This window comes from Salvelinus sp. IW2-2015, unplaced genomic scaffold (genome assembly GCF_002910315.2).
Source record: "Salvelinus sp. IW2-2015 unplaced genomic scaffold, ASM291031v2 Un_scaffold609, whole genome shotgun sequence".
In the NCBI taxonomy this organism is placed as follows: domain Eukaryota; kingdom Metazoa; phylum Chordata; class Actinopteri; order Salmoniformes; family Salmonidae; genus Salvelinus; species Salvelinus sp. IW2-2015.
In genome coordinates, this window is record NW_019942583.1 from 314084 (window position 1) to 334146 (window position 20063).

At 45.0% G+C, this 20063-nt stretch overlaps 1 protein-coding gene across 1 annotated transcript; it reads right to left on the reverse strand.

The window, feature by feature from the left end:
• Nucleotides 1–6249: 6249 nt before the first annotated feature.
• Nucleotides 6250–9946, reverse strand: sdf2l1 (stromal cell-derived factor 2-like 1). The gene is made up of 3 exons (XM_024135791.2): nucleotides 9672–9946; nucleotides 8166–8362; nucleotides 6250–7951 (listed from the first exon to the last, which is right to left on the reverse strand). The coding sequence occupies exons 1-3, from the start codon at nucleotides 9847–9849 to the stop codon at nucleotides 7667–7669; spliced, it is 660 nt and encodes a 219-aa protein (XP_023991559.1). The 5' UTR covers nucleotides 9850–9946; the 3' UTR covers nucleotides 6250–7666.
• Nucleotides 9947–20063: the final 10117 nt, after the last annotated feature.

Consider the following 20063-nt stretch of genomic DNA (forward strand, 5'->3'; position numbering starts at 1 on the left):
GCTCCACTACAGCCCTGTCAATGTTAATGGTGGCCTGTTCGGCCCTCCTTTTCCTATAGTCCACGATCAGCTCCTTTGTCTTGCTCACATTGAGGGATAGGTTGTTGTTCTGGCACCACACTGCCAGGTCTCTGACTTCCTCCCTATAGGCTGTCTCATCGTTGTCAGTGATCAGGCCTACCACTGTTGTGCCGTCAGCAAACTTTATGATGGTGTTTGAGTCGTGATTGTCCACACAGTTGTGGGTGAACAGGGAGTACAGGAGGGGACTAATGGCCCTCAGTGTTGAGGATCAGCGTGGCAGATGTGTTGTTGCCTACCCTTATCACCTGGGGGCGGCCCGTCAGGAAGTCCAGGATCCAGTTGCAGAGGGAGGTGTTGAGTCCCAGGGTCCATGAATATCTCTGTGTTTATGTGTTTATCATATCTCCACCTCCACCTACATTGTGCTCTCTCTTTTTGGGTGTTCTCCAGGTCTATGCTCCTTTTCTCTCCTGGTTCTCCGATCCGTTTGGAGGGTCAACCCATGTTGCGACGCTGTCATATCACATATTACGAAGATCCCGGGGGGCATTTTTGTTAGACTGAGCAGCAAGGGAGAGCTAGGGCTTGGCGACAGCGTAGAGATCATCTCCACCCTTGTCTGCAGCCGCATAAACCTAGAAAAGTCACTTAGAGGCTGTGTAAACATTGGTGACATCAGCGTGGAGCTGTTGTCGACCAGCGCAGTAGAGCTGAGAATACAGTCAGTGAGATTACCAGACAGCGGCATCAATGCCATGCCGTTCCCAGCAATCGCGTTACCTACTATGGAACCTCCCAGGCAGACATGACACTTCAAGTTATTGCAGATACCCTGAGGGAAGCGCCAGATAACCCTCAGTCCGTAGTCCCAGAGGGTGGTGACATCCCCCTCAACGTCAGCAGTCAGCTCCACCAACCTGTCCAACTTCTGCTCCACTTTCCCATCTCCACCGACCAGCCCATCACCTGGGCGCTGAGAAGATGCCCCATTGGAGGAGCTCTTCACCTTCGGACCGAACAAAGGCATAAATGTCACCGAGCTCTCAGCTCAGTGCTTCACGGATGGAGGGTTGCAATTGATCCACCGTGGAAACGGAATGTTTGGATTGGGATTGGTGGTTTCCAAGGTGATGGCAGTTGATGAGGGGGTGTATGCCTGCACTGGGAGGGAGTTGGACACCTGATCCGGCGGGGAGCTGGACGAGCATCATGGAGAAGACACACCCCAATCCCCTACTCCTGCAGTCACACCCCAACCGTGTGTGTTTATGTGACACGACTACTACCAGCGTTGGAACCGATCATCGGCTACAGCCTGATTGGAGGGCTGCTCCTCTACTCTACTCTCTCTCTACTTCAGGAAGAGGTTTTCCCAGCCCTCATCCCAACCTCCGGGGAATCCCATTTACACCACTCTTCCTCCAGACGCTGCTGATACCTATGATAATGTTACAGCTGACCCTGGCACAACAGCTACCAGAGAGAACCCCAGAGGAAGCTAGTAGCGCCACATATCAGTCTCTCAGTGCAGCAACCAGGAGCGAAGATTTTGTATTAATCTTTAGCTCTGCAGCCATCCGCCCACCACTCCCTCCACACTGATCCAGGATCAGCCCTGTGTATTGAGCCAGCAGAGACAACTCATAGAGATAGATAGAGGACTCCATTGAGGGCTTCCACCATTTTAAATTAGTCAACTGGGTGGGGATTCTTATGAGATGGGAGCAATTAGCCAATGATCTGAGCATTGTCTCATCAAATCGGGTTGCCTGCCAATGGTTAGTAATTGGCTTTATGCTATATCACTACCATCTAGTGGCCACAATAAATGAATGACACACAAGATTTGGTTCAGGACTCCAACACTGTTGGAGGCGGTAAAACACCAATACTAGCTCTACACTTTTTCAAACACAAAATAAGAAGAAAGTTGACTACTTTAAAACTTAGATAGCCACAATGGTGCTGCAGAGTTATGGCGCCAGGGAGAGCATAGCAGCTTTGGTTGAGCTGTGTACCAAGAGAGAGCAGAAGGTTTTCGCCACGACTGTGTGTCGGTGTGTGTCGGCCGCGACTGTGTGTCGGCCACTGCTCATTCTCTCAAAATGTTGGCGCCCAGAGAACACATTTTTACATTTACATTTTAGTCATTTAGCAGACGCTCTTATCCAGAGCGACTTACAGTAGAGTGCATACATTTTATTACATTTTTACATACTGAGACAAGGATATCCCTACCGGCCAAACCCTCCCTAACCACGCTATGCCAATTGTGCGTCGCACCACGGATCTCCCGGTTGCGACAGAGCCTGGGCGCGAACCCAGCCCAGCCTGGGCGCGAACCCAGAGACTCTGGTGGCGCAGCTAGCACTGCGATGCAGTGCCCTAGACCACTGCGCCACCCGGGAGACCAGAAACACACGTTTCTGAAGTGAGCAGGACMATTATGAGATGGAGTTACGCTGGGGCCACAAGCAAAGTCAGGAGAAGAGGAATGTTGGGAAAGGGACACAGAAAGGTGGATTTCTGAGGAGAAATGGAGGGGGAAGAGGAAGAGGAAGTTGAAGTGAATGAGAAAGGCAGAAATTGGATTTGAATTGGTGGAAGAGGGCGATAAAAATGGAGATGGGGTGTTGGAGGAGATTGGTGTCAAGTGCAAACAGAGAGACCTGGAGGAGATTGGTGTCAAGTGCAAACAGAGAGACCTGGAGGAGATTGGTGTCAAGTGGCAAACAGAGTGAGGCCTGGAGGAGATTGGTGTCAGTGCAAACAGAGTGAGGCCTGGAGGAGATTGGTGTCAAGTGCAAACAGGTGAGACCTGGAGGAGATTGGTGTCAAGTGTAAACAGAGTGAGACCTGGAGGAGATTGGTGTCAAGTGCAAACAGAGTGAGGCCTGGAGGAGATTGGTGTCAAGTGCAAACAGAGTGAGACCTGGAGGAGATTGGTGTCAAGTGTAAACAGAGTGAGACCTGGAGGAGATTGGTGTCAAGTGCAAACAGAGTGAGGCCTGGAGGAGATTGGTGTCAAGTGCAAACAGAGTTGAGCCTGGAGGAGATTGGTGTCAAGTGTAAAACAGAGTGAGACCTGGAGGAGATTGGTGTCAAGTGTAAACAGAGTGTCGCCTGGAGGAGATTGGTGTCAAGTGCAAACAGAGTGAGACCTGGAGGAGATTGGTGTCAAGTGTAAACAGAGTGAGACCTGGAGGAGATTGGTGTCAAGTACAAACAGAGTGAGACCTGGAGGAGATTGGTGTCAAGTGTAAACAGAATGAGCCGTGAGCCAGAACGAGTTCTGGACGTGAAATGGAAGTGAATGAGGACGAGTTAAATAAGGTGGAAGGTGTGGTGAAGAGCTCAGAACCCAAGCCTGGCGTCAATGGACATGAGAAGAATCTGGTCCACGAGGAGTGACATTTTTMGAGAAAGTGGATCCTTGCCTTTTGGCGGATCCATTTGTGGTTTCAGGGTGGGTGGGAAAGGAGTTGGGCGCAGTTGAATCAGTGAAGGTAACCTAGGAGACCTGTAGTGGACTTCTGATATTTGTTTTTGTTTCTTCTGACCAGAGGGAGCTGGCGCTCCTTGTCAAGCAACTTGGGTCAAGATTTGTTTCTTGCTTTGCTCTCCATTGAAAGGAGTTACTTCTGGGGTAGTGTTAAGTGTGGAGGTGGAGCAATTGAAGTTGACGATTCCTGGTGTTTATGATGCCTGTCGTTTGGTGCGACACAGCCCCTGTGATGAGCGTGGTGAAACACAGAGGAGTCAATATCAGGCCTTTTGAGTCAGAGTCTCTACCAGACAAAGTCATGTTAGGATACATCAGTTATCCTGTTAGAGCTTTTGTGCCGAATCCACTGCGGTGTTTCAGGTGTCACGTTTATAGTCGTGTCACATGACGGAGATTCCAAGATGTGGGAAGTGTGCAGGAGGAAATTGGGATAGAGGATTGTGTCATTTCAGTGGATAACGTTGTGTGTGTCATGTCAACAGTAGGGGTGCCCATGTTGCTGGGGATTGGAAGTGTCCGGAGAGAGAGGCAGGTTGAGGTGGCTAGAGTCAAGAGTAGTGCAGAAGGTGTCGTATGCTGAGGCAGTGAAGAAGGTAGAGGAGGATGGGGTCAAGGGTGAGGCATCCTGAGAGCATCCCTGTGAGTAGTAGATCTGTGCCAGCACAGAGGGATAGGCCAACGAGTGATACACTATATATACAAAAGTATGTGGACACCCCTTCAAATTAGTGGATTCGGCTATTTCAGCCACACCCGTTGCTGAAAGGTGTATAAAATTGAGCACACAGCCATGCAATCTCCATAGTAAAACATTGGCAGTAGAATGACCTTACGGAAGAGCTCCTTGACATTCAACGTGGCACCGTCATAGGATGCCACCTTTCCAACAAGTCAGTTTGTCAAATTTCTGCCCTGCTAGAGCTGCCCCGGTCAACTGTAAGTGGTGTTATTGTGAAGTGGAATTATCTAGGAGCAACAACGGCTCAGCCGCGAAGTGGTAGGCCACACAAGCTCACAGAACAGGATCGGCGAGTGCTGAAGAGCGTTGCACGTAAAAATCGTCTGTCCTCAGTTGCAACACTCACCCCTGAGTTCCAAACTGCCTCTGGAGGCAACGTCAGCACAATAACTGTTTGTCGGGAGCTTCATGAAATGGGTTTACATAGCCGAGCAGCCACATACAAGCCTAAGATCACCATGCGCAATGCCGAGCGTCGGCTGGAGTGGTGTAAAGCTTGCTGCCATTGGACTCTAGAGCAGTGGAAACACGTTCTCTGGAGTGATGAATTACGTTTCACCATCTGGCAGCCCAATGGACGAATCTGGGTTTGGCAGATGCCAGGAGAACTCTATCTGTCCGAACGCATAGTGCCAACTGTAAAGTTTAGTGTAGGAGGAATAATGTTCTGGGGCTGTTTTTCATGGTTAGGGCTGGGCCCCTTAGTTCCAGTGAAGGGAAAAATTAATGCTACAGCATATCTAGACGATTCTGTGCTTCCAACTTTGTGGGGGAGATGGCCATTTCCTGTTTCAGTATAACAATGCCCCTGTGCACAAAGTGAGGTCCATACAGAAATGGTTTGTCGAGATTGGTGTGGAAGAACTTGACTGGCCTGCACAGAGCCCTGCCCTTAACCCCAAAGTGAGGTCCATACAGAAATGGTTTGTCAAGATCGGTGTGGAAGAACTTGACTGGCCTGCACAGAGCCCTGACCTTAACCCCATCAAACACCTTAGGGATGAATCTGAACGCCGACTGCGAGCCAGGCCTAATCGCCAAACACCAGTGCCCGACCTCCCTAATGCTCTTGTGGCTGAATGGAAGCAAGTCCCCGCAGCAATGTTCCAACATCTAGTGGAAAGCCTTCCCACAAGAATGGAGGCTGTTATAGCAGCAACTCCATATTCATGCCCTTGATTTTGGTATGAGATGTTAGTCAAGCAGCTGTCCACATACTTTTGCTCATGTAGTGTATATGCTTCAGCAAGATTGGCTTCTTAGTGTTCAAAGCAATGGTTATCAACTGTACCGCAGAAATGGAACATAAATCACAGACAATAGATGTTGTGGTGGCAGCTGCAGAGAAGTATTTGGGTGTACGAGATTTGACTTCAGAAGAGTTCCAGGGTGTGTTGAGTGGTGGTGTCCCGTCCTCCCAGGGCGTTGGCATGGTGCTGGAGCAGATAGGGTCAAAGTAGTGGAATGGGGTAGTGGGTTTTTATTGATGGTAGGGTTAGTTAGGTGTTTTTTTTAAATATTTCTTTATAGCCTCTGACCTGTTATTAAACGTGATACATAACCTGAATAGAGTATATGTCTTGTCTGTATCATTTCTTCTGAGTCCTAATGTAACCTGTTTATAAAAGCAGCTCCACTGACCACTTCGTGCAGAATCAACAGCTGATCACCTGATCACTCGGTCTTTGGAAAATAGTTTCTGTGAATTGGAGAAGACATCTGTTTTTCGAGTCCGTCTAATTTCTGGTTTTCAAGCCAGTTATTGATTTACTAATGACTTGCAGCAGGTACAGATTGAAATATTGCTTTCAAATAACCCACCACTAGACAATACTGGACATTTCATTGTTTATGTATTTATCATTGAAGGAGCAACAGACAGCTACATATAACCCACACTAAGGTGCCTTTTCATACCTTAAGAGTTGAACCTGTATATTTACAGTATAAAATATCCACTTGGATGACACAACTGCAAATGGACGAGTAAAAGTTATTTATTTWATTTTTTATCTTATACGATCTTCCCTTATACAAATAAAACATATCCCTTCCTGACATAAACATAAAAAGTCTAACACGAGAAGAAAACACTCCCAAAAAACACAAAAGAGCAATAAGGTGAGTCATGTCTAAGGGGAAAAGGCCTTACAGCACACTTATGTGGTGTCTATATGTGAGCTCTTCATAGCCAAGGCATTGACCAATAGATACACTCTTAACTAGTGAGGTGGACCTTGGTTGCAAGTGATCAAGGGAATGTTTGTGTTTTTATTAGCATCAGGATCTGTGCAGTCAGTCACTGAGGAGTACACAGGTGAATGACCATCTACCTGTATTACATCAATATTTCCCTCTGAAACTAATCGTAGCCAAATTCTTCACTTTCCATCTTGTTCAAAGTTGTCAAATTCAAAACATCCAACTGATTCTCATTCATCTCCCTCATCGGTCTAATGCACCTAATGTGAGCCAGTAGTCAGTAGTCATCCCCATTGGTCCTGGTTGGGTAATGAGAACGTGTCAGTGTCCTCCTGCAGCGGAACGTGTCCTCCTGCAGCTGCACGTGTCTGAAATGGACCCCTAGTCCCTATTTAGTGCCCTACTTTTGATCAGAGTCATGTGGGTAAACACTGAGTGTACAAAGCATTAGGAACACCTGCTCTTTCCACGACTGACCAGGTGAAACCTATGATCCCTTATTGATGTCACCTGTTAAATCCGCTTTATTTATTTAACTAGGCAAGTCAGTTAAGAACAAATTCATATTTACAATGACGGCCTACCCCGGCCAAACCCTAACGACGCTGGGCCAATTGTGCGCCTCCCTATGACACTCCCAATCACGGCCGGTTGTGATACAGCCTGGAATCAAACCAGGGTCTGTAGTGACACCTCTAGCACTACGATACAGTGCCTTAGACCGCTGCGCCAATCAGTGTAGATGAAGGGGAGGAGACAGGTTAAAAAATGATTTTTAAGCCTTGAGATATGGATTGTTTAAATGTGTGTACAAGTCCTCTTTTTTTTTTACAATAACAACCATACATAAACAAAGTAAACACATTWCAACAAACATCAATGACATCACACCTGCTCAGACCCACATGTTTTCACCGCAACCATATACATCACGTATATCTCACAACCACACCCCCTAAGTGTGCCATTCAGAGAGTGAATGGACAAGACAAAATATTTCAGTGGCTTTGAACAGGGTATGATAGTAGGTGGGGGGGGGGTGCAAGACAATATTAGGAAGGTGTTCTTAATGTTTGGTACACTCAGTGTATATTATGCAATAGGGAATAGGGTTAATTTCAGATGTAACCTAGGTGTGTTATGTGATGTCTGATGACGTCATCAGAGCTCGTCGTGGTGCAGTGTCGACGACGTCATCAGAACTCTTCATGATTGTGTCTCAGCGGCTCCTGGCTGGGCTGAATGAAGACACCCTCCATAGCCTTCCAGTAGTTGTTCTGGTTGGCAGTGCCCATGCCGTGCACCTCCCTCTGCCCCCGGATGGGGTTGCCGTACTGCTCGCCCGTCACGGTCAGGAAGGCGTCTGTGCCAACGTGTTTGAAGCGCACCGCCTCGTCCCGCTCCCAGATGGAGCCGTCACACTGCACCCTCCACACGTCCAGGTCATCCCCCTCGCCGTTCTCACCAAACGCACTCACCTCCTAAAGGTTGATGGACAGCACTGAGGGTTAGTGGTGTGTGTGTATTTGTGTTTGTTACCTGGTTACGGGACAGTGACTAGCTAAAATAGCGTGTGTGTTGTATTACCTGACTATTGACAGCAGCCACCTAGGGTGTGTGTGTGTGTGTGTGTGTGTGTGTGTGTGTGTGTGTGTGTGTGTGTGTGTGTGTGTGTGTGCCCACTGCCTCTCTTACCTGGTTGTTGGACAGCGGCGAGCTGAAGTGGTGTGTGTGGAGGTTGCGTCCCGTGGTCATGTGCGTGATGCGGATGGCCTGCCCACACTGGATGGGCACGCCGCGTTGGCAGGTCCCGTTGGGCTTCCCCCGAATCCTCCAGTAACTGTTGGCATCATCTGCACTCTCGACGCCCGTCACAGACTGCTGCCCACTGCCTACAGTTTATAAAAGGAGTCAACAGCTTTACCTCAACCGCCATCTTGTCTTCATTCCCCTRTTCCTCGCCAGAGAGGTGGTGGGTATAATTTGTGGAACGTTCCAACAGAAATCTGTTACAAAAACTTTGTAAAGTACAAGGTTGCCAACAAACAACGCATAGAAAAGTAGCATGATCAATTCACCTAGCTGACGAAAAGGCATCAACTCACCACGTAGCTTATTCATAATGTTTGTCCATAGGCGACCAGAGTGAGGACAGACATTTTTCGGGAATAAACGTTGGGAGTGAAACACTTAATGAAATAGCCCATGACCTACCCAGTATCTTATTCTGCCGCTATACAACTTTGTATACGTTGTTTGTTGGCAGCCTTGTTATTTACAAAGTTTTCCCCCCCCAACAGATTTCTGTTGGAAAGTTGCACAAATTATACCCCCAGAGAAGTATCAGTTCATATAGAAGACTACAGGGTCATGTTGTGTCTTGTATTGTATTGTATACAGCTTCCATATAGTCTGTTCAGGGAACAGTCAAGTAGAGCTTCAAAGCCTAAAAGGTGTAGCCTCAAGAAGACAAAAAAGTAACACTTGGTTTGAATAATAATTGGAGGTCAGTTTTAATTCCACTCAATGACAAGAAATGGCTGGCTACACCTGTAATAGAGTACAGTGTTACAGTTAAATCCCTCCTCCTTTGGGTTCTGTTGCGTATTAGACTACAGTACACCCGTGTCCGGTGCAACTGACACCCATCTGGGGATGGCAATGGGCAAGATTTGCATGAACAGCGAAGCTTACATTTAGCTGTAAACTATACTAGGCTAGACCTATGTCTCGATCAGTGGTTTAAAAAAATATATATATTTTATGTATCCAATAGCCACACTTGAATGTAACCACCTGCTTATTGTGTTGCTATAAAAAATGTTTCACTATGGATTGATAGGATCCATTGTTGCGACAGTGTTCCCACTCGATTGTGTTCCACTTGATTGATACACCGTAGCGAGCTCGATTCTCGACTAATCTAGGTCGACTGCACATAAATAGCAGCCATATAGACTAACAGAGAGTGTATGGTTTTTATATACTCATTTAAACGCTTTATACATTTAGCTTAAATCTCTCCTTTTGACTTGTAGCTATGATACGTGCACCAACTGGTTTATTGCTTGCTATAGGTTAGGTTAGGCTTGCTGTATGTGTTCATTGATTGAAACACACCAATGTTATGATTGAACGACATTGATTCTTGGTCAATAGCCTAACTGAACTTTGGGATGAAGGTTTATGATGATGGCTTACCTGAGCCGTATTTGACATCATGGGAGTGCAGCCGAACGTTGTGTCTCGTGTTCAGCAATTTCACAAGTGAACCGCAAGTGACATAGTTGAACTCGGACTCCCGACCCTGGCATTTGGACCACAAAAGAACGACCAAAAATGATTTGATGAAGCCGCGGAGAGCGTGAATTAATCCCATATTTGTGTCTAACCAAGAGCGAGAGGATGTAAAGCTCGAGGACAGGCACTTTCAAACATTAATGCTGATGTAAACCAATAAGAGCTTGACAAGTCCCTGAACACGGAAGTAAAGGATAACACACGCTGTACTGTGATTGGTTGAAGCACGTGTGACGTCATGCATATTGATAATATATTTGTAAGGCGGAAATTAAAATATTGCCAGAAAACTACTGAGGATACTAGATTGAAACATTGTTGTAACACACTATTGCCTTTTGTCAGAGGAAAACAACACACAATTGTCATGTTGTTAAAGACTCTAGCGCTCAAGCCATAGATGGTTCTCTCTGCTACCGAACGGCAAGCAGTACCYGTGCACCAGGTTTGGAACCAACAGGACCCTGAACAGCTTCTTACCCCCAAGCCATGGGACTGCTAAACAAGACTGCTTTCACTGACTCTGTGCACACACACTAGACTGCTACCTATATGTACTGTACATAGTTACCTCAATTACCTCGTACCCCTGCACATTAACTAGGTACTGGTACTCCCTGTATATAGCCATGTTATTACCTCGTACCCCTGCACATCGAATCGTTACTGGTACTCCCTGTATATAGCCATGTTATTGTTATTTGTTATTCAGTGTTTGTTTATTCCTCATGRCACTATTTATATTTTTTATCTTTAAGTCTGCATTGTTGGAAACTGACCAGGACATAAGCATTTAGTCTACACCTGTTGTTTACCAAGCATGTGACAAATCAAATGTTTTTTAATGTTTTATTTAGTAGGTAATCAAAGACCACTTGATATTACTTGGGTTTACATGTTTTTTTAAAAATTTGAGTATTTTTATGTGGCCATTGTACACAGACCCCATTGGCCAACCACCATATCATTCAATGACTTCTCTTTCCTCCATATGCACTATATAAAGCTGGACATGTAAAAACAAATTATATTTTCCTTTCACCTGCCCTGTGCTTTCAGGTCAATGATATTAAGGAGAGGAGACAAGAAAAGAAGGTAAGGAGAGAAACCCTACTTCTGTAACGGTTTTCTTCGGTGGAAGAAGGAGAGGACCAAAGTGCAGCGTGGTTAGTGTTCATCTTATTTTAATAAATCCAAAACTGAACACTACAAATACAAAAACAACAAACGTGAAAACCCYAAACAGTTCTATCTGGTGCAGACACACAAAGACTGAAGACAACCACCCACAAAAACCAATACAACACAGACTACCTYAATATGGTTCCCAATCAGAGACAATGACTAACACCTGCCTCTGATTGAGAACCATATCAGGCCAAAACGAGAAACCCCACATAGAAACAGAAAACATAGATCATACCCACCCAACTCACGCCCTGACCACACTAAAACAAAGAAAATACAAAAGAACTATGGTCAGAACGTGACAACTTCAGACATTTACATTACATTTAAGTCATTTAGCAGACGCTCTTATCCAGAGCGACTTACAAATTGGTGCAATTGTGATCTCCAATTGATCAACATATGGCCCTTATACAGTATATACACACACAGTCCTTTCGGTAAACCTATGAATTAAAAAACACTATTTGGAGTCAGGTTCTTTAAGATACAATTTATTACATGTTCCAGAATCTGTCCTTAAGTAGYATGACTTCATGGGACATTTCATTCCGGGCCGACCTATCGTGTCCCAGAGAAAGGGATGACGATCCTTCCCAGTTTCTGGGAGAGGTATATCTCCCTCCTGGTCTGTCTGTTGAGGCTGGACAGGGCGGCCTGGAGGATCCCCCTCAGAGTCGTAGTGGTAGAGCCTGAACTCCGGGAGCCGCTGCTCACCGGAGGGAGACGGCCTGTGTACCTGTGATGAGGGGTCTGGCCAAGCTTCTGTGAAAAGAGGAGAAATCCGTTATCTATTATGTTGTCTAACTACACAGTGCAGTTTAAATCAGGAGTCACCAACCGTCCTCCTGAAGAGCTACTGTATGTGCCAGCTTCTGCTCCAGCCCTATACAAGCACCTGATTCAGCCAATCCCGGTTCGAAGGAGCAGATGATTAGTTAGAATCAGGTGTGTTAGATTAGGGCTGGAATGCACTGCATGCACGCACACACACACACCTGATTGGGATTGACATTAAGGTCTGAAAAGAACATTCTTTTAAAAATATATTTTTAACGATAATTTGCAAGAAAATGTAAATGAGCTATTAACACGCTGAGATGCCACATACAGTATTGTCTGCCTGTCAGGGGAAGAAGCAGAAAAATACTGAAATTATTTGTATTTTGGTTGTTATCAGTTTCTAAATATCTCAGAGAAGGCTCAACTTGCCTAACTGCCATAAATGCCGTTTTATTTCACCTAATGTTSACTTCCTGCAAGCACAGGAATCTCAGCACATCGGCTTTTACACTATGATATGACTATTAGATGTTCAATATTTCTTTAGATAAAAAAAAAAAAAAAGGAATAGTTGCACCATATTAAAACGAGAGTTCAGTTTCATTAACAAGGTTGACCTAAAAATTAGGGACATGTTGTGTTTTTAAAATGAACATTAAACACAAATCACATGCAATAAATGATATTTTTCACAAATTACTTTGTCAAAGCAACAAAAAAGTTAGGGCTTTACAATGAGAGTCAAAACTTCAACAAACTTTAGGGTTAAGTGGGTTAAATAGTAAAAGTCACAGAGGATGGACATTTTAAAATGCTGAATTATGGCTCTTTAGCAAGTCTTTATTCATATATAAAGAAAATCTGATTCATTGAATTTTCCATCTGGTCTATATTAKATGGTACTTAATTTAATATAGCAGGTGTTTAAAAATGCAATATTTGTGCAACATTTCTAATAACACTATCGAAGGGACGCAAAGGCATTCAATTCGCGGATATGGAATGACCCATATACTCTTGAAGAATAGACCTTCTGAATGCTTCATGAGTTTAATTCAACTGTCCCCATCAGAACCCAACATATAAGCTAGTTTTACTCCAATGTTTGTAAACGATGTAAATCTAAACAAACACTATATAACCTCCAGAAATTGTATCATGTTGATATCATGGATGGTCAGTCCTTGCATCCATAGCTCTGTCTATGAATTTGGAAGTGGTTACATTTCTCCAGGCCCGTCCCTCAGCCTTTTTACCAAAACAGACACGCGCGGGGGATATTGTTTCAATTAATGATTCTAGTTTAAATGTCAATCCCTACACACACACACGTGCGCACTTACCTTTTTGTTGAAAAGCTCAGGGTTAATGTATTCTGCCTTTGCATCGGCATGGGTGTCAAAGGTCATCTTATTCAGCCAGTCCTGTTGCTCCGTCCTCAGAATGGTTGACGACTGCTCCTCTGGTATCTCTTTCATGTTTCCTGTGCACTGATTGGTCGAGGGGTCCAGGTCAAGTCCTTCGACCAAAGAGATCACAACATATTTAGGTGTGGGTGATGGAGAGGCGTCAACCGCCAAAGGGCCAGCAGCAGTTACATTCAATGGAGATACATTCATCTCCTTGTCTAACGTTGATGTCTTCTTCTGATCACGGAGGGCAGAGTTATCAGGTGTAGAGCTGATAAACAGCGGGGCCCCGTCTGCTTTTCTGGCCTGGAGAAGTTTCAGCAGGACTTTGGAAACTACCATCTCTAGCTCCTTGTAGGTCCCTCTTCTCTCAAGGAAAGCTTTGAATTCCTCATTCAGGTACTGAGCCATGGGGTCGCAGAGACTGACAATGGATGACAGGGCTTGGGAAGAGGAGCCTGAGGTTCTGCTGAACAGAACCGTGTCTTCATCTGACATCCATTCCTGGTCCTGGTCCAACAGTTTTAGATTTCTGAAGAGGTCACATTCTGATATGAGAGAATAACCTTGACTGTTGTCGGGGTCGGAGCTTCCCGGCTCATCCATCCTCATCAGACTGTTGTCGGGGTCGGAGCTTCCCAGCTCATCCATCCTCTTCAGATTGTTGTCGGGGTCGGAGCTTCCCGGCTCATCCATCCTCATCAGACTGTTGTCGGGGTCGGAGCTTCCCAGCTCATCCATCCTCTTCAGACTGTTGTCGGGGTCGGAGCTTCCCGGCTCATCCATCCTCTTCAGACTGTTGTCGGGGTCGGAGCTTCCCACCGCATCCATCCTCATCAGACTGTTGTCAGGGTCTGAGCTTCCCGCCGCATCCATCCTCATCAGACTGTTGTCAGGGTCTGAGCTTCCCGCTGCATCCGTCCTCATCAGACTGTTGTCAGGGTCTGAGCTTCCCGCTGCATCCATCCTCTTCAGACTGCTGTCAGGGTCTGAGCATCCCACCACATCCATCCTCTTCAGACTGTTGTCAGGGTCTGAGCTTCCCACTGCATCCATCCTCACCAGACTGTTGTCAGGGTCTGAGCTTCCCACTGCATCCATCCTCACCAGACTGTTGTCAGGGTCTGAGCTTCCCACTGCATCCATCCTCTTCAGAATAGATGTTCAGAATCCAGACGTTATAACGGCCTGTAACAGGCCTGATGTTTTTTCAATGTAGACTATGTAGGCCTCGTCATTTTTTGCAAACGAAAAAGGCTTGGCTTACTACTTGTCCAATCACTTGTCTCAGTGATTGCACAAATGCATAATGGGAACAATAGAATGAAAGAATTAGAATGTTGGCCAATTATGCATCATCCATTATGTCATTGAGAAGAAAATAAGTCATTCACAGAACATAGAAACAAATAAATATGATTAAGATTTCTGAATGTTTTATTTCTGTGATGATCAGTCTTTGTTTAAATAGGTGTAGGCTTTGGCTATAGGGATGGACCAACAGCCATGTGGTAGCCCACCGCATTATAGCTTATACCTTGAATATAGCATCAATTACACATAATTATTTACTCAAATATTTTACATTTGACTAAAGAAAAAAAAATAGAGAAATAAATTCTAAGACACGTCACATAAAAGTACCATTTTGATCCAATAGAGGTCACGTGAATCCATAAAATTAGGTTACGGATTTCATTGCAGCCGTGAGTCAGTCGGACGAGCTGTGTACTTTTTCGATCGAATTCCATGATTTATTATTATTGTGTATGATGTGTATGCTAGAGGCAGATTGCAGTTTTTTTTTTTTAACTCATCGCGTGTCTAAAAATAGTGTGCTCCCTTGCAATAGTCTTTCCTATTTGATACAATAAGTGACAATTGTAGGCCTGTTTCTTATATGTTCATCCATTTGTAGGTATGCTAGGGCCATTGCCTCTATAGGATTAGGCTGTGAAAGTGACCATAGTGACGTTTTTTCCCCCCACTCTGAGCGGAATGAGTTCAGTTGCCTTCCTGTGCGTTAGTTTGACAACTAGCTGTCCAATCGGCAGACAATCGGTTAACATCGGCTAACATCGGGACATGCTTTTATGGATCAATAAGAAGATCCTCAATGGGGCTAAYCAAAATATTTGTTTTCTAATCCGGATATGCAAATGACCTGATTCGCTGACTGAAATCATATAGGTGTAATTACCACGAAGTAAGGCAATTGGGGACAACAAGAACAAGTCGGTGTGTTCTCGTGAGTGTTTTAAAGTAGTAATAATCTACATCGTTCACGAGATGATCACGTCTGGCGGCTACAATATTTCTATAAATTCTGTACGTTTGAGTCCACTGTTGAGGTGTCACAAAACCGGCGAATTGAACACCGATACATTGTTGCGGCTCAGCTCAGTGTTGCTCGGGTGGGAACAAAATAGCTCTGTAGTTTGAATCGTTTCTAATGTGTCCCTTCTGGTTAACGCCTCCTTGGCGAAATAAGCGACAGAGCTGGCCAAAATTAGATGTAGTAAAGTAGGCTACGTGTTTTACTTTCATAGCTCATTTGTGACGTTTAATAGACTACAGATACATTACATTGAGGGTGTGTTCGTAAATTCAATCTGGAATGTCACAGTGCGCTATGGGCGTTCGTAAATTCAGAGCGTTGTCAGATTGTCCATTCGTAAATTCAGAGCGTTGTCAGATTGTCCATTCGTAAATTCAGAGCGTTGTCAGATTGTCCATTCATAAATTCAGAGCGTTGTCAGATTGTCCATTCGTAAATTCAGAGCGTTGTCAGATTGTCCATTCGTAAATTCAGAGCGTTGCCAGATTGTCCATTCGTAAATTCAGAGCGTTGTCAGATTGTCCATTCGTAAATTCAGAGCGTTGTCAGATTGTCCATTCATAAATTTAGAGCGTTGTCAGATTGTCCATTCGTAAATTCAGAGCGTTGTCAGATTGTCCATTCATAAATTCAGAGCGTTGTCAGATTGTCCATTCATAAATTCAGAGCGTTGTCAGATTGTCCGTTAGTAAAATCAGAGAGTTTCGCTCTCTGAGCGTTCAGAGCGCACACTGGACGCTCTGGCCGAGTACGGTTGATCAGTGTTCTGACCTCACAACGGTAGTCAAGCACCCAAGCTAACTGGCTAATGTTGGCTAGCTTGCTAGCTACTTCCAGATACAAATGAGAGAACACCTCACTCTGACCATTTTACTCACCCTAGCAGAGCTGGTTAGGCTGTTTTATAATCCAGAGTTTTGGTGACTGTTTACTGACACCTGCTACAGTCAAGGGGTGTTGAGTGTTAGTATACTAAACTGGATACAATTTTTAAAACATTACAATATATTCACAACACATTAAGTGTGTGCCTTCAGGCCACTACTCTACTACCGCATATCTACAATACAAAATCCATGTGTACGTGTGTGTATGCATGTGTCTGTTCCTATGTTTTTTTTGCTTCACAGTCCCTGCTGTTCCATAAGGTGTATTTTTTGTCTTGTAGGGTATGCATGGGTGTCCGAGCTGTGTACCAGTAGTTCAAACAGACAGCTCTTGGTGCATTGTCTCCTCCACTTTGGGCTGCCCTGTTCTGAGCCAATTGATCCAAGTCCCTCTTCCACACAGCTGAACAGTAGTCCAGGTGCGACAAAACTAGAGCCTCTAGGACCTGCCTTGTTGATAGTGCTGGTAAGAAGGTAGAGCAGCGCTTTATTATGGACAGACTTCTCCCAATCTTAGCTACTGTTGTATCAATATGTTTTGAGAGGTCTTCAGTGAGAATGAGATGTTATCAGTGAGATGTCTTCAGTGAGAGATCTTCAGTGAGATGTTATCAGTGAGATGTCTTCAGTGAGAGATCTTCAGTGAGATGTTATCAATGAGAGGTTTTCAGTCCCTGTGTCCAAGACCACCAAGGTAACCTGTCTAAATGACTACCGCCCCGTAGCACTCACATCTGTAGCCATGAAGTGCTATGAAAGGCTGGTCATGSCTCACATCAACAKCATCATCCCAGACCCTGGACCCACTCCAATTTGCATACCACCCCAACAGATCCAAAGATGATGAAATCTCAATACCACTCCAAACGGCCCTTTCCCATCTGGACATAAGGAACACCCATGTATGTTCATTGACTACAGCTCAGTGTTCAACACCATAGTGCCCTCCACACTCATCACTAAACTAAGGACCCTGGGATTGAACACCTCCCTCTGCAACTGGATCCTGGACTTCCTGACAGGCTGCCCCCAGTTGGTAAGGGTAGGTAACAACACAGAGAGARCTGGCAGTGTGGTGCCAGGACAACAACCTCTCCCTCAACATCAGTAAGAAAAAGGAGCTGATTGTGGACTACAGGAAACGGAGGGCCGAGCACGCCCCCATCCACATCGACGGGGCTGTAGTGGAGCAGGTCGAGAGCTTTAAGTTCCTCGGTGTCCACATCACTAAGGAATTATCATGGTCCACACACACCAACACAGTCGTGAAGAGGGCACGACAACACCTGTTCCCCCTCAGGAGACTGAAAAGATTCAGCATGGGCTCCAGATCCTCAAAAAGTTATACAGCCCTAACCATTGAGAGCATCTTGACTGGCTGCATCACCTGTGTAGTATGGTAACTGTTTGTCATCCGACCGCAAGGCGCTACAGAGGGTTGTGGGTACGGCACAGTACATCACTGGGGCCGAGCTCACTGCCATCTATGACCTCTATACCAGGCCGTGTCAGAGGAAGGCCCTAAAAATGGGCAAATATTCCAGCCACCCAATTCATAGACCTGTTCTCTCTGCTACCGCACTGCAAGAGGTACCGATGCACCAAGTCTGGAACCAACAGGAACCTGAACAGCTTCTGCCCTCAAGCCATAAGACTGCTAAATATACTGAACAAAAATAAAAACGCAACATGCAACAATTTCAATGATTTGACTGAGTTACTGTAATATAAATAACTCAAGTCCATTGAAATAAATTAATTAAGCCCTAATCTATGGCTTTCACATGATTGGTCAGGGGCGCAGCCATGGGTGGACTTGGGAGGGTACGGGCCCACCCACTGAGTTTTTCCCCACAAAAGGGCTTTATTAGACATATATACTCCTCAGTTCCATCAGCTGTTCAGGTGGCTGGTCTCAGACGATACCGCAGGTGAAGAGGTCCCTGGGCTGGCGTGGTTAGATGTGGTCTGCGGTTGTGAGGCCGTTTGGACGTACTACTAAACTCTCTAAAACAACGCTGGGAGGCGGCTTATGGTACAGAAATGAACATGAAATTCTCTGGCAACAGCTCTGGTGGATATTTCTGCAGTCAGCATGCCAATTGCACTCTCCCTCAAAACTTGAGACATCTGTGGCATTGTGTGTGAAAAAACAGCACATTTTAGTGTGGCCTTTTGTCCCCAGCACAAGGTTGACCTGTGTAATGGTCATGCTGTTTAATAAGCTTTTTGATATTCCACACTTGTCAGGTGGATGGATTATCTTGGCAAAGGAGAAATGCTCACTAACAGGGATGTTAAGAAATTTGTGCACAAAAGTTGAGAGAAATAATCTATTTGAGCATATGGACAATGTCTGGTATCTTTTATTTCAGCTCATGAAACATAGGACCAACACGGTACATGCTGCATTTATATTTTGGTTCAGTATAGATAGTTAAATAGTTAACCAATAGCTACCCTGACTATCTGTATTGACCCTTATTGCAATAATTTATGACTCATCACATACGTTGCTATTACAATTTATCTATATTGTTGCCTAGGCACTTTATCTGTACATATCTACCTCAATTACCCCGTACCCCTGCACATCAACACAGTAATGGTACCGTGTATATAGCCAAGTTATCATTAATCATTGTGCATTTATTCCTTTTGCATTTTACACACAATTAAATAAAATGTGACTCGAGTATGGTGCCCTCTAGTGGCAGGTTGTCTCGCTAGATGCCAAATTTAAAAGTCTGAACACTATCCCATCCACAGTTTGCCTTGTCAGGCCACTGATTTTCATGTAGGCTACAACTTTKAGCCATGTCCATTGTTTCCGGATTTGAAATACAGACCAGACTATTATGGAAATGTCCTTTAATGTATAGTGAAATCCCTTTCTATGGTGTCACTCTGACCAAAAACTTTGTCCCGCCTTCACAACTGCTGCATCTCTACACATTAACTTACCTGTTGTTGAATCTTGCCTTTCCCCTTCACGTCTACAGTATATCTTGCCCAGGGACTGCAGTTGAAAATTATTTAAAACACACACTTTATTAAACAATAGGACCGTCCCTCTAAAACTAACATTTTAAAAAAGTGTTCCCATTCCCAACACATTTATTCACCCAGCCTCAGGGACAAGCTCACAGCAGCCAGACAGACAAGCTCCCAGCAGTCATTCACCCAGCCACAGGGACAAGCTCACAGCAGCCAGACACAAGCTCCCAGCAGTCATTCACCCAGCCACAGGAACAAGCTCACAGCAGCCAGATACAAGCTCCCAGCAGTCATTCACCCAGCCACAGGAACAAGCTCACAGCAGCCAGACAATGGGACCAAATGGTTAGCCATCTTTATTATGAAACATTGGACTGAATCACACAGCTGTTACAACCTACTGGCAGACAGACCTCTCCCAGCTCAGTGTAAGGTACCTGTTACATAGGACCACTGTCACTGTGAGGTAAAATAAGTCTGTGTTAAACAATGGCACCCTATTCCCTATATAGCGCACTACTATAGACCAGAACCCTATATAGCGCACTACTATAGTCCAGAGCCCTATTCCCTATATAGCGCACTGTGTATGAACACAGCACATAAGTGCCCTACAATTTGGCCAGAACCCTATAAAGGGAATAGGGTGTCATTTTGGACTCAACTTCAGTCCTCTGGCATTGCCCCAATC